The sequence below is a fragment of the Cucurbita maxima genome, unplaced genomic scaffold, assembly GCF_002738345.1.
Source record: "Cucurbita maxima cultivar Rimu unplaced genomic scaffold, Cmax_1.0 Cma_Scf00010, whole genome shotgun sequence".
Classification (NCBI taxonomy): Eukaryota; Viridiplantae; Streptophyta; class Magnoliopsida; order Cucurbitales; family Cucurbitaceae; genus Cucurbita; species Cucurbita maxima.
Window position 1 is genome coordinate 5,157,526 of NW_019272026.1, and position 12,540 is coordinate 5,170,065.

The 12,540-nt window shown below is 36.3% G+C and overlaps 2 protein-coding genes across 2 annotated transcripts; both read right to left on the bottom strand.

Moving 5' to 3' along the window:
• Positions 1-344: 344 nt before the first annotated feature.
• Positions 345-3,260, bottom strand: LOC111485707 (protein CHAPERONE-LIKE PROTEIN OF POR1, chloroplastic-like). The gene is made up of 5 exons (XM_023132708.1): positions 3,057-3,260; positions 2,882-2,967; positions 1,966-2,348; positions 784-860; positions 345-693 (listed from the first exon to the last, which is right to left on the bottom strand). The coding sequence occupies exons 1-5, from the start codon at positions 3,113-3,115 to the stop codon at positions 543-545; spliced, it is 756 nt and encodes a 251-aa protein (XP_022988476.1). The 5' UTR covers positions 3,116-3,260; the 3' UTR covers positions 345-542.
• A 411-nt stretch (positions 3,261-3,671) lies between these two features.
• On the bottom strand, positions 3,672-12,196 carry LOC111485704 (probable acyl-activating enzyme 17, peroxisomal). Its single transcript, XM_023132702.1, has 15 exons — positions 12,032-12,196; positions 11,601-11,889; positions 10,652-10,781; positions 10,291-10,541; positions 9,583-9,787; positions 8,564-8,604; positions 8,342-8,467; positions 8,143-8,216; positions 6,946-7,166; positions 6,525-6,619; positions 6,221-6,437; positions 5,572-5,697; positions 5,385-5,483; positions 3,972-4,184; positions 3,672-3,883 (listed from the first exon to the last, which is right to left on the bottom strand). The coding sequence occupies exons 2-15, from the start codon at positions 11,852-11,854 to the stop codon at positions 3,776-3,778; spliced, it is 2,160 nt and encodes a 719-aa protein (XP_022988470.1). The 5' UTR covers positions 11,855-11,889; positions 12,032-12,196; the 3' UTR covers positions 3,672-3,775.
• Positions 12,197-12,540: the final 344 nt, after the last annotated feature.

Below are 12,540 nucleotides of genomic sequence, written 5' to 3' on the forward strand. Positions count from 1 at the left end.
GCAAGGATAATAAGTTTGGAAGTTTTGATTTGATCAAACTTTACCCGATTATCCAATTATATTTGGCTAACCGTTCACTTCCTATTTCAGACTTCCTTCAAAAATGCGTACTCTTTGGACTTTCTCTTTTGATTTTTAAAGAGTCTATAGGCTTCCTTTAAAAATGCATACTCTTAAGACTTGCTCTTTTGATTATTAAACGAGTCTATTAGGAAAAGGCTTTCACACCCTTATAAAAAATGTCGTTCTCTTCTCCAATTAATACGAAAATTTAGATCACCGTCTATTTTAAGCCACCACCATATCATTCTATCTAAAATTATAAAATATTTGGTAAACTAATCTGAAGCTAAACACACCCAACGATGGCTTATTTCTTGAGATGTGAAAGAGTAGAATGGTGATAAAAGTTCCAAGTCATAATGAAAATTAAAGAAGGGAAGATCACAGATAAGCTCTGATCAATAATATCTGCAAATTCCCCCATTAAATCCATTTTCCATGTTACTACTTCATAATAAGCTAAGCACAAACAGAGAGATCTACTTGAGAAAAGTACAGGACAGAAACAAGAAGACGTATACTACTAGAGATGTAAGTAGTTCGAGCGACCACGTCGGTTGCAATAGAAACGAAGGAATACTCGGAACAATCAACGAACCGCATACCCAACCGGCCACAAGAGAACCAAGTCTGCAGGCAGAACAGTAAGAGACGGCATATGAGTCACTGAGTTTTAGTTTTGAGATATATAATGAGATCAGCAGTTCGTGCAAGTTTTACCCAATAATAGAAGCCCGAGCCACAGTTTTAGTCTTCTCATTGAGAAAATATATGCAAGCCGCCAAGGACACTGCAACCTGCATTAATCGATATACAAAGTTTAACCAGAGATGACAGTGGCCTAAAACACCCCCAGCAGGATCCAAATTTGATGCAAAGACAGAATGTGCTTTTAAATGGAACAGACCCAAAGATGTATAACCAATCCCGAGTGCAAGTTTAGATATCTTGATATCATACCATACAGATGAATGAGAATAAGAGGAAGAAAAATAACGTGGGATAATTGAAAAACGCTCAACTAGAGGAAGAGAACCGAAGTTATGATGCACGAACTCCTACTAAGTAACTAATTTAATAATTAATATGATGGAATATAGATAAAGCAGATATTGGATTCTGTCAAAATAATTAATTGATTAGCAAGATAAGAACCCTCGAGCACAACCTTTTATCTTAAATCCGTAGATTCTTCAAAGCTTCCGTGCACCCATCTATTCTTAATCTCAAAGTGGCACTTTATTACTAAAGCTTGCAAGACGCAGAGCAAACACAATATTTATTTTTCCTGGATGATAATCAAGATTTAAAATTTGAATATTCAACCACTAAATCAAGGTTTGTAACCGCTCAAACCCACCGCTAGCAGATATTGTCCGTTTTAGCCTATTACGTATCGTCGTCAGTCTCACAGTTTTAAAATGCGTCTACTAGGGAGAGGTTTCCACGCCCATATAAGGAATATTTTGTTCTTCTCTCCAACCGACATGGGATCTCACACAGTCACCACCACAAAAATGAAAATTAAAGAAGAGAGGAGGCTACGGCATTACAGTGGACGGTGAAGATGGCTTATAATCGTGAACTCACTGCTTTCCCTATTTTTTTCCTTATCTTATTTATTCCTTATTGCCGTTACTTTTATTTGTTTTAAATATTTGGATCAGAAATTGAGCATGCGACAAGGGATAAGTATGCATTTTGTGGCACGTTCCTAGGTACTCTTCTTCCCTTACCACTCTAACTAACATTCAAAACGTGCAGCTCCGATTTACACCCTTTTGATTACTTCCCAACAGAAGCACTAGCCTTTGGGACATCACTAAAAATATGTTTATTCATATATTGAGATGACACTATAAAGGGAAAAAAATGTGTTTACTGAAGGAATATTATACTAACCTGAAAAGCAGGTCCACCTTCCGCTGAGTTCATAATGCTCCAGCCACCCATAAATGCAAAAAGAAACAATCTTCTGAAGATAACATCAGTTGGAGGAAGTTCTACAAAATTCAGCAAGTTCTTAAACCATGGTGGGGACTCCTCGACTTGCTTCTTCAACCTGGTTTTCAAATTAATCTTTGTCTTTTTCCTATGCTGGAAGCTTGCCATCAATATTTTCTCAAAAGCAGCTTCTATAGATTCCTCACTTCTTTCATGACCGGAATACTGCTGCAAAAGAAAATTCCGTGCACTCCAAATTTCTTCCTCTGAAGCAGCAGTACTTACACCAAGGCGTTTATATGGATCCCAAACACGAATTCGAGAGAACTTTGTGACATTACCTGCGAATAATTAAGGATTGACAGATTTATCACTATAGCAGCTAAGAAAAAGTAGGGATATTTTTAAGACAAACAAATCTAATAAACTTTAAGTCAAGCATACTGCGAAGAAACAACCAGGAGGCCGAGTCTCAAATTTAATATTGTCCACGTTATATAATCCACTAGCCATATCAAAATTTCTTATTAATACTTAAAACCAAAGAGGAAAGAATTCCAGAAATAAAGCAGATAATGTTCTTTAGAACATAAGTTTCTCGAGGTAAGGATAACTCCACGTTCTTCCAATCAAACCATTTTAAAAATATCCATAGAAAAGCTGATTGGAGCAGAAAGAATCAATCAATATGAAATTGCCGATAGCCTCATACTTGATAAATAACAATTTATAATCCTATTAACAACATAGGGTAATTTAGCCTCCTACTGCAGCCGCTGGAATTAATCGATGGAAACCCACCCCATATATACTAAGTATGCACAATTGCAAATTGTTTCAAGAATGAAAATGCAAGAAGATAATAGAAAGGTACCTTCATATGGTGTATCCAAAACACATCTGGGGCTTCTAAACAACGCGCGAAATGGTCTGCCCTTCACCCCGTTTAGGCGACTTGACCTGGAAAAGAGCAGAAACACACCACACAAATAAGCTAAAACCAAAACTCAATAAATTCCAAAGTTCGAAAACGAGAGAGAGGGAATTACAGGTTTAGACCCAGGAAAGGTGTCGCTAAATCAAGGTTAGTTAACGAAACGGAAGCCATTCTTCAAAAATAGAGAACGCGCACAGGAACAATAAAGAAACCCTAAATTAAGGTTTCATGAACACCATGGGAGATAGAGGCGAGAAGCCAGAAAGAGATGATGTGCAATCTGGGCGACTGGAGAAAGGGAGTGAGGAGAGCCAGAAGATGGGCTTAATGCTTTTCTAGGTAGGTACTCACCCACCACACATAATACGCCGTCGTTTTTGTGGAAATTATTCAAGTATTAAATATATACTTATTTCTCATTTTTCTCTATCATCCCATGAAACAATTGAAACAAATAAATAATTAGTTATATAATCTTTTTTTAGTTAAGATAGTTTCAATTATACAATTATTTATTTGTTTGTTTTAATTGAACTTTTTTTTTTTTACAAAAAAAAAAAAAAATACTTCCATTTTAAATTTGCTGTGACTATATAATATATTAACAAATTTAATCTATAATCAATCTGAACATAACTTAGTAGATAATAGATAAAAGACAGAAATTATTATACTAATATTGAACAAATGACATCTTCCAAAGCTCAAAGGTGATTGTATGACTAAGTTTTTTTTTTTTTCAAACATTATTTATTAGGCAGCTCAGTTTATCATAGTGGCGGCTCGAAATAGCATCTGATCTTCGTAGGGTTCTTCTAAGATGTCTATAATTCAGAGCTTCGTTTTGTGTTCAAGTGTAAGCTGCTGCCTCAATACCCTTCTCATAACCTTATTTGTTGCAGTCCTTGGAAGTGAAGGGTAAGGAACCACACGGTGAACCTGTGCACATCCCATAATATGAACCAAACTCATTAAAACTGTTTGCTTTTTAGTGGTATCATATCAATAAGCTTAGCAAAAATCCTACCCTGAACAGTGGATTGAGGTTCTTCTGCAGAGCTGAGTTGAAAGACTGCTTTAACTTATCCAAACCTGGCTTAGTTTCATCTGGATTCCTGAATACAACTGCAATCACCAACTGTTCGGGGCCACCGCCCTGTGGCGGTACCCCAATGGCTGCTGTTTCAAGAATGCTGTTGTCGACTATATTGCAGATGCGTTCGATCTCGACTGAACTTACCTGCATGAGAAGAATAATCGTGTTATGGAACTAAATATGTTTTGGTTGAGATCTTGAATCAGCTTGAGGTGAGTACAAAAGACAGTAACACTGAATGAACAACACTAGTATTTTTGGATGTTTAAACCTGACATTCAAAAGATTATATTGATCAGTATGCTAGATTTCCTTTCTTCCAACCTCACAAAATTTGTGAAGATTTTACCTTTTATTCAGACAATCAAACAGAACCAGCTATCTTGGGAATTCCACGTGGCTAGTTAGGGAGAAGATCATAGGTTGATAAGGAAGGAATACTATCTTCATTGGAATAAGGCTTTTTAGGAAACCAAAAGCAAAGCTACGAGGGCTTATGCTCAAAGTGGATAATATCATACCATTGTGGAAGGTCGTGGTTTCTAACAGGTCTGTGATTCTTAACTTGATATCAGAGTCATGCTCTTAACTTAGCCATGCCAATAGAATTCTCAAGTGTCAAACAAAAAAGTTGTGAGCCTCAAAGGTGTAGTCAAAGGTGACTCAAGTGTCGAACAAATGGTGTATTTTGTTTGAGGGCTCCAAAGAAGAAGTTGAGTCTCGATTAAGAGGAGGTGTGTATTCAAAGGTGACTCCAATGTCGAACAAATTGTGTACTTTGTTCGAGGGCACCAAAGAAGGTGACGAAACTCGATTAAGTGGAGGTTGTCCGAGGGCTCCATAGGCTTCAAGGGAGGTTGTCCGACGGCTCCATAGGCTTCAAGGTTGGCTCTATAGTGTACCTTGTTAGAGGGGAGGATTGTTGGGAAAGGAGTAGTCCCACGTTGGCTAATTAAGAGGAAGATCATAGGTTTATAAGTAAGAAAGACTATCTCCATTGATATGAGACATTTTGGGAAAACCAAAATAAGGCCATGAGAGCTTATGCTCAAAGTGTACAACTATCATTGTGGAGGTCCGTGATTTCTAACACCATCACTATATATTCTTTTCACATATAAAACATTTAGTTCTGGAAGCAGGCATTAGATTTAGCTTCCTGCAGCAACTAAACAAACAGAACCGAAATTCTCTATGACTCCATCCCTTTAGAGGCTATTTTACCAACGCAATGTCAAAGTTCCTTTTGCCCATGTCATGGCCATAGCTGTTAGCATTGAGCCTCGGCAAAAAAAGAGAATAGAAAGATTTATTTTCACCACGAGAATCTGAAAAAAAATTTACCTTTATGCCTCCAAGATTCATTGTATCATCTGCACGACCATGTGCACGATAATATCCTCGAGGAGAACGCTCAAACAAATCTCCATGCCTCCTCAGTACCTGTTAAGAGAGTTGCGAGGTAATGGTAACATTGAAGTGCAAGATGAATTTCTCAAGCAGGAAGGTACATCAGAGAAAAGTGGCCAACCATTCCATTCCAACGGGGCATTCCCTTAAAATAGATATCATAATGGTGAGCATTCAAGAGACTGCTTGAAGCTCCAAACATGTAAGGTCCGAGCGCCAATTCACCAATTCCTGGCATATTCTGTGGCTACATAGGGGAGAAGACGAAGAAAAATGTAGCATTTAAAACCCAAGCAACAATATTTTACATACAGATTACAGACCCTTCAGTTTGATGCATGGAAATCGAGAGAACTAGCAAAGAAACTCTAGAAGCTTTATAATTAAGGGTAGCATATTTCAGTTCCATCAAATTCACCTCCACACTTCGATAAGTTTTGCAATCTTAATTTTAATCTAGAAAATGTGTTTCAATTTCGTATCTCTCACAAGTTTTCGTTTGAAAATTCATTAAAAAAAAAGTATTCTTATATACCTTCGATGAATTATGTAAGATACCAAATTGATAGAATTTCAAAGAAAACGATATTGGAGGTACATTTTAATTAAAATTTGTTAGTTTTCACAAACTTATTTAATGGCTAATAAGTTTATGGGTAAATTTTGAATTTTTTCCTTTCCATTTTTTTAACATATGCAGACTCTCTCCCACTCCATGCCATTGACACTAATCAGCCTACGCTACAAATGAAGAGTTGATAAATTCTTACAATAGGAGAATCATCGTCGCCAAGAATAAAGAGACTGCACCCCATAGCTGGTGTGCTAAAAGCAGCCAATGCCTGAGCCTGCAACAGTGACCCTGTTACAAATGCACCACCAATCTCTGTCCCACCACAGTATTCGATGACAGGCTTATAGCAAGCTCTTCCCATTAGCCATAGGTATTCATCTACGCTAGATGCTTCTCCGGTGGAGGCAAAACAACTTGAAGTTGCAACGGAATGACCATTTTATACATAAGGATTCTATTTAACAAGATAAACAGATTGAAAGTATAATTCTTAAGCTCACCGGATAGAAGACCAATCATAACCGGATGTGCAGTTTGTACTTTTCCATGAGCGGACAATACTTGGAATCACCCCAAGCATTGTTGTTTTAGCATCCTACAGAGGAAAGAGATTGCGAGACCGTGAATTACAAAAAAACCAAACTCCAAATGACTAGATTAAAGGTATGGATGGCCAAGATGACGCAATTAGAGAGAAATATGGCTCTGAAACATGGAGCAAATTAGCTCCATCTACATTGATCCAAATTTAAGAAACTTTTGAATAATATCCATTATTTTTCTCACTACCAAGTGATTTTTTCTATTGAAAAAACATTACCACCTGATATATTTAGTAATTCAAGCTACTATTAAAGGTTTAAACTAGTTGCTTCACAAAATAAACTTGTGTTTAAGTTCAGAGTTTGGAAAGAGGTTTACCTGTATAAATTTAACAAATCCAGAACTAAGTGGGGATCCATTGTATAATGCCATGGAAGCCCTGTTTAATAATGAAGCATAAACTAGCCATGGACCCATCATCCATCCAAGATTAGTGGGCCAAGCAACAACGTCACCTTTATGAATGTCCATGTGGCACCAAGCATCGGCTGCAGCTTTCAAAGGCGTTACAAGGGTCCATGGAATTGCTTTTGGTTCCCCTGACCAACAAACAAACACAATTATTAAGCCTAGAAGCATGAGAACTATGGTTGTAGTGGTGCATCCTAGTGTTTAAGATGATAATTTAGAAACTCATTTTATTATGGCATCGATTTTGTCTCAGGTATGAGATTCCCCTTCTTCTCACTAAGTTTATCAGAGTACAGCTAACACCAAATCTATCTCTTATGAGGTACACGCTAGGTGAAGGGAAGATTCCATTGGTCGGGCTGCTGGAAAGTCGTGCTGGGAACATAAATTTGTATAATTTAAGCTCTCAAGAGCTAAGTAATCCTGTTCAAGTGATAAGGTCATTCAAAAAGGTTTTATTGATATCAGCTCCATTCTTTTTAAAGTTTAATCTACTTTGAAAGTCAAAATTCAGTATTGTAGTCTGCCACTCTACACAGCAATAAAAGAAAATTATGTTTGTCGAGGTGACTTGAAAGAGCAAGTTAGATTGTTCATGTCTCATGAAAGGAGGAAAAAAGGCAGAAAATAGCAATTTCTTTTTTTTAAAAAAAAATCACAACAAAAATCTGTATCTCAATAACCGCTAGAGCTACTCTCTGTCAGAACAAAAAGATTGAGCAGTCGTGAACAATCTCTATAGATTTAGACTTCCTTCTAACGCTAGAGATATCCTACGGACACTTGTAATTGAGATGAATTTTTTACTGTGCACAAGAACAAAGACGCTTATGGATAGAGGTATAAATGGACTGTGTTATTTTTTCTCTTTGTAACTATTAACGAGTGTCTAAATTTGTTTGTGTATAGCTCAATTAATCTCAAGGAACGATCCCCTGAGTGTATAATATTTCACATAAAAAAGAACTTCTAGGACATTTAATGTCTTAGGCAGCCATTACTCCTACCTAAGACATAAAGAGAACATGGTTGTAATAATTTTGGATATAGTAGATAAATAAAGAACAGAGAGTTGCAAGCCTAAAGTCCGAATATTGAATTAACCTGTTGTTCCAGATGAAAAAAGAATATTCGTAAATGATTCCGCTGATTGTTCCACAGCAGCAAATTCCACTCCTCTGCAATAATCATATTTAAAAATTTTAATATGCAACGGCAAGATTTTAACAATACCCAACATCAAACCTAGCATAATTAAGAAACCAAGCATCTATTGAACTTGGATACACAGAATAGAGCATACTTCAAATCTTTGACTCTGTCCAGAAAGGCATGCCAAGAAATATCACCATCTCGTAGTTTCATGCTAAAACCTGTGCTATTGGTTGGAATTACGATTGCCAGAGGTGACTGAGCATCTACAACTCGACTGCAATGTTGAAACCAATTAAATGCACATTTCAGTGTAAGGGGAAAGCAAGAAGAACAGGTTCTCAACCCCATGCATAAGAAAATGTAACCTCACCTATACAAGGGTATACTTTTATCCCCACGAATAATAAGATCCTGAAAGAAGGTAAGAAGTTTTTGTTAGGATCCCGATTATAAGAAAGAAACAATGTAACTCTATAGAATATAATACCACCCTTCTGACCAGGCTCACCAAGTATTTACAATATATTCCCTACTAATACTCATTAACAGTTTTAATTGAAAAATTTGGATAAAGGAATATAAAACCGAGTATAGGATGATAACTACACAAATAACATATATGTTAAAATGATTCTTTGATCTACTGAAATATAATTCGACTGTCTGCTAGAAGGAACCAATAGAAAAAATAATCATAGAAGTAATTAGGCAGAGTTGATAACCTTAGAGGAGGAAAATAAATATACACAGCACGGTACGTTTATCACAGCATTGAGTCACAACCGTTCAGGAAACAAGCACTTCACAAATGACACATCGTAAAGATTGACTGCTGGCCCAGGGAAGAGGTAACCAATATCATCTTAAGATCACTTCTCAAGCACAAATTAAAACCTCTGTTTTACGAAGAATCGGACTAACCATGACTCACTATACATAATATGCACTCTAAATTCAAGGACGAGTGAAGTAGGGAAGCTCCGGCAGTTTTTAAAAGCAAAGACACAAGAAAAATCTATAGAGGCAATAATTTATTAACTGGACTTTTACTTGGGGACTAAGATTAGAGGTATCACAACAACAGGTTCTCACATGGAGCACCCTTTCGTCGTTGCAGGATTCTCCAATACCCTAGACACAAGCCATACAGTTCCAGTTATAGATCTGTGGATCCCATGTCTCATACAAAGAATCTCTTTGTAGAGTTAGCTAACATGTGAGATTGATTTACAGCGAGCTACACATTACTGTTGAAATCAATTGAACAAAACTCATAAAATAAAGCCATTGAAAATTGCAACCAGCTTAAACTTTTCACATTCAACAAGAGAGACAATAAACCATTTCAAAACCTGCTGCATCTTTTTTCAAGAGGAGAGTCGTACTTACCTGAGTAAATATAGCTTTTGCTTTTGATATATCAAGTCTTGTGGATATTTCACGTGCTGCAAAACTATCAGCTATGGAGACAACCACGTGTCCAGCCAGAACTATAGCAAGATAGATGACCACAGCATTTACATTCATTGGCATGTCAATTGCTATTGCAGTTCCTTTCTCAAAACTCATTGAGTTGAGAGCATGTGCAACTAACCTACAAATTTTAATCCCGACAGAATCTACTTTACACAAAAGGATATTTAATGATGTACTAGTATATCAATATATGAGCCAAACATCACTTAAAAATCACTATTAAACCACAAAAACAAATGGCAATATTTCCCCAGCGCAGAACATATTAGCATGAAAAATTCTTACCACTAAATCTATTCTGTTCGCATCTCTCAATTCCCACCATCACCAAATGTACAAATCATAAATGTTTCACTTATATGGTCATAAGAAAGGCAACAAGCTTAGAATTTAAGGAAATAGTAAAAAAAAAAATTAGGGATGAGTTGAAATGAAGGTTATGACTCATGAAATTCTTCAGCGAGGGGAATGGGGAGCGAAGATGCAGGATGTGCTTAAATATGTACAGTAAAATATAAGCCGTCACCTTGCTGATATTCAATAATTCGAAAAACTCTGATAAGGAATCTACTAGCCTGTTGTCATTAAAAATAAGAGCTAATGAGGTAGATAGTAATATACCAAACCTCTGCACGCAATTCTCCAAGTGTCAATCTCTTCAGAGGCAGATCATCACATCCTTCATCACGCCAAATGATTGCTACATCATCCAAACTTCTGTTCTCATTTAAATATAAGCAATCTTTGGCTGGATTAAACACTGCTCCAGGAAGCCATTGGGCACCCGGACTTGAAAATTGCCTTTGCAAGATACAGTTAGGAGGCTTAGAAAATGTTATTTTCATCTCATCTAGCACTGTACTCCAATAGACCTGGCAGACAGAAGACAGGAAAATGTTGCATCTTCTGAACTACAACTTCAATCGAAGCATTTCAAGAATCAAAGATGGATTGCACAATTGATATCAATAACTGCCAATACCTCGGGGCCTGAAACTGAAAATTCCTGGAAAGAGGAAAAGCTTGATAAGGGGTCTATATAACTCGACCCGAGAAACTCTTTTCCTCGCCTCTCTAATAGCTTGCCAACGTTTGTGAAAACAGCATTCTCCCTAATTTTGAAGATGCATCAAATGAGATTTCACAACATTCTATACGAATAACCTGAATAGAATTTTTTTGCAGGGATCTTAACATCCCACACAATAGTATTACCACTAAAACGTTTGTGAATTCAAAAAAGCAAGCCCGTATTTGATTACCCCCAAATCAGAGTTCAGATGCTGATACAATGATATTTGATTGAATTAGATGATTCAATATCGTGGAAGTAGTAAAAGAGTATATACTCAATAGTAAAGCCATGTGGAAGGAAGCTTCTCGGAAACCTTCTCGATTTGGCATCTCTCTCGATGTTAGAAAACTATAATTTGTATCAGTACCAAAAATAAACCTCGTTTTCGAGTTACACCTCTTAATTCGATATTAGACTATCCATACGCTAAACTAACCATTTTGAAACTAATGTACCCAAATGCCACAAATGCTCTAATACCCATGGTTGTAACGGAAGCATAAACAAGATCGATCACACTCACACACCCACGAACAAAAACTAAACAACGAGACACAAAGATTTACATGGTTCGAAGATAAGAAATTCTCCTACATTGACAAGGGTAGCCAATTACTATAATTATAGGGTTTATAAGTGTATCTATCTCTCACTTATACAAGATGTCAATCACACAAACCTTTTATACAGATAACCAAAAATGAATTTCAATAAATGCGGGGAATGTTCAGATTCCAATTCTTATGTCACAACAGAAACATGCATGAAAAACCCAACTGATAGAGCAATCAACACATAGGTCTCTCGAAAAGCAATAACTTGATTGAGAGAAGTCGAAGTTTTGAGTGGAACTCACGGTTCAGGAATCCAAGCAGGCGGATCAGGACCAAAGTTTTTGTAACAACCGTAATACATCATCTGATGGAAGGAGAAAGGAAGGTCGGGGCAAAGGAGTCGCTTGGAGATATGGTGCCAAGTCTGGGGAGTGTCATTCCCGTAGCTACGAATGATTTCGCCAAGACGTCCATGGAGTTGCTCGGCAACTTCAGAACCAATTCCCAGAGCTTCAATATCAACCACAGTAATGGAGTCCAGAGCTTTGTAATCCATCAGTGATTTTCACTCCCCGAGATACAGAGAGCTAACTGCTAAAGAGAAATCAAGTAAAACTAGCTGGTCGTGAAGAAGAAGATTGGCATAATTTTTCAACCAAATGGATTATCTAAATTTCCTGAAACTCAAAAAAACAAACAAACAATATTTAACATAATCGACAACGAAAATTACCCTCAGCCAGAATTTGGAATTTTGGAGTACTGATTACGATTCGATTGGCATGATCTTTTTAATCAAAGTGATGATCGACAGATGGCTGGTTGTTTTCGCTAGGTAAGCAAATCGAATCAAAAAAATTGAATTCAATTTTCTCTTTCGAGCCCGCTAAATCCTATCTTACGATCTTATCTTATTAACTTTGTAGCTGTAAATGAACATTTAAAGGAATTAAGTAGTTATGTAATTCAAATAAATCAATAATTATTTATTTAAATATACATTTAATTCATTTTTTTATTTTATTTTTTTATTCACTAAAATTATTAATTAATTATCTAATAATATCTAGAGTAAGTTTCGAATTTTATTACTAATTATTAAGATTGATTGGAGAATAAACTCACAAAATCTAAAATTCATAATATACTTATTATAACATCGAATATGCCTGATTAAATCAAGTACTTTTTAATATGACTATTTTTAATTTAAATATTATTTTTTTTTTTATTGTTCTATAA

Excerpts from the sequence above, each read along its gene's own strand:
- LOC111485704 (XM_023132702.1), bottom strand. The coding sequence starts at position 11,854 with ATGGATTACAAAGCTCTGGACTCCATTACTGTGGTTGATATTGAAGCT. Across the intron at positions 5,484-5,571 it reads TGCCCCGTTGGAATGGAATG|GTACTGAGGAGGCATGGAGA; the intron begins GTTGGCCACTTT and ends CTCTCTTAACAG. Across the intron at positions 3,884-3,971 it reads ACCTCAATCCACTGTTCAGG|GTTCACCGTGTGGTTCCTTA; the intron begins GTAGGATTTTTG and ends GGATGTGCACAG.
- LOC111485707 (XM_023132708.1), bottom strand. The coding sequence starts at position 3,115 with ATGGCTTCCGTTTCGTTAACTAACCTTGATTTAGCGACACCTTTCCTG. Across the intron at positions 2,349-2,881 it reads TTTGGATACACCATATGAAG|GTAATGTCACAAAGTTCTCT; the intron begins GTACCTTTCTAT and ends AATTATTCGCAG. Across the intron at positions 694-783 it reads GCTCGGGCTTCTATTATTGG|ACTTGGTTCTCTTGTGGCCG; the intron begins GTAAAACTTGCA and ends TTCTGCCTGCAG.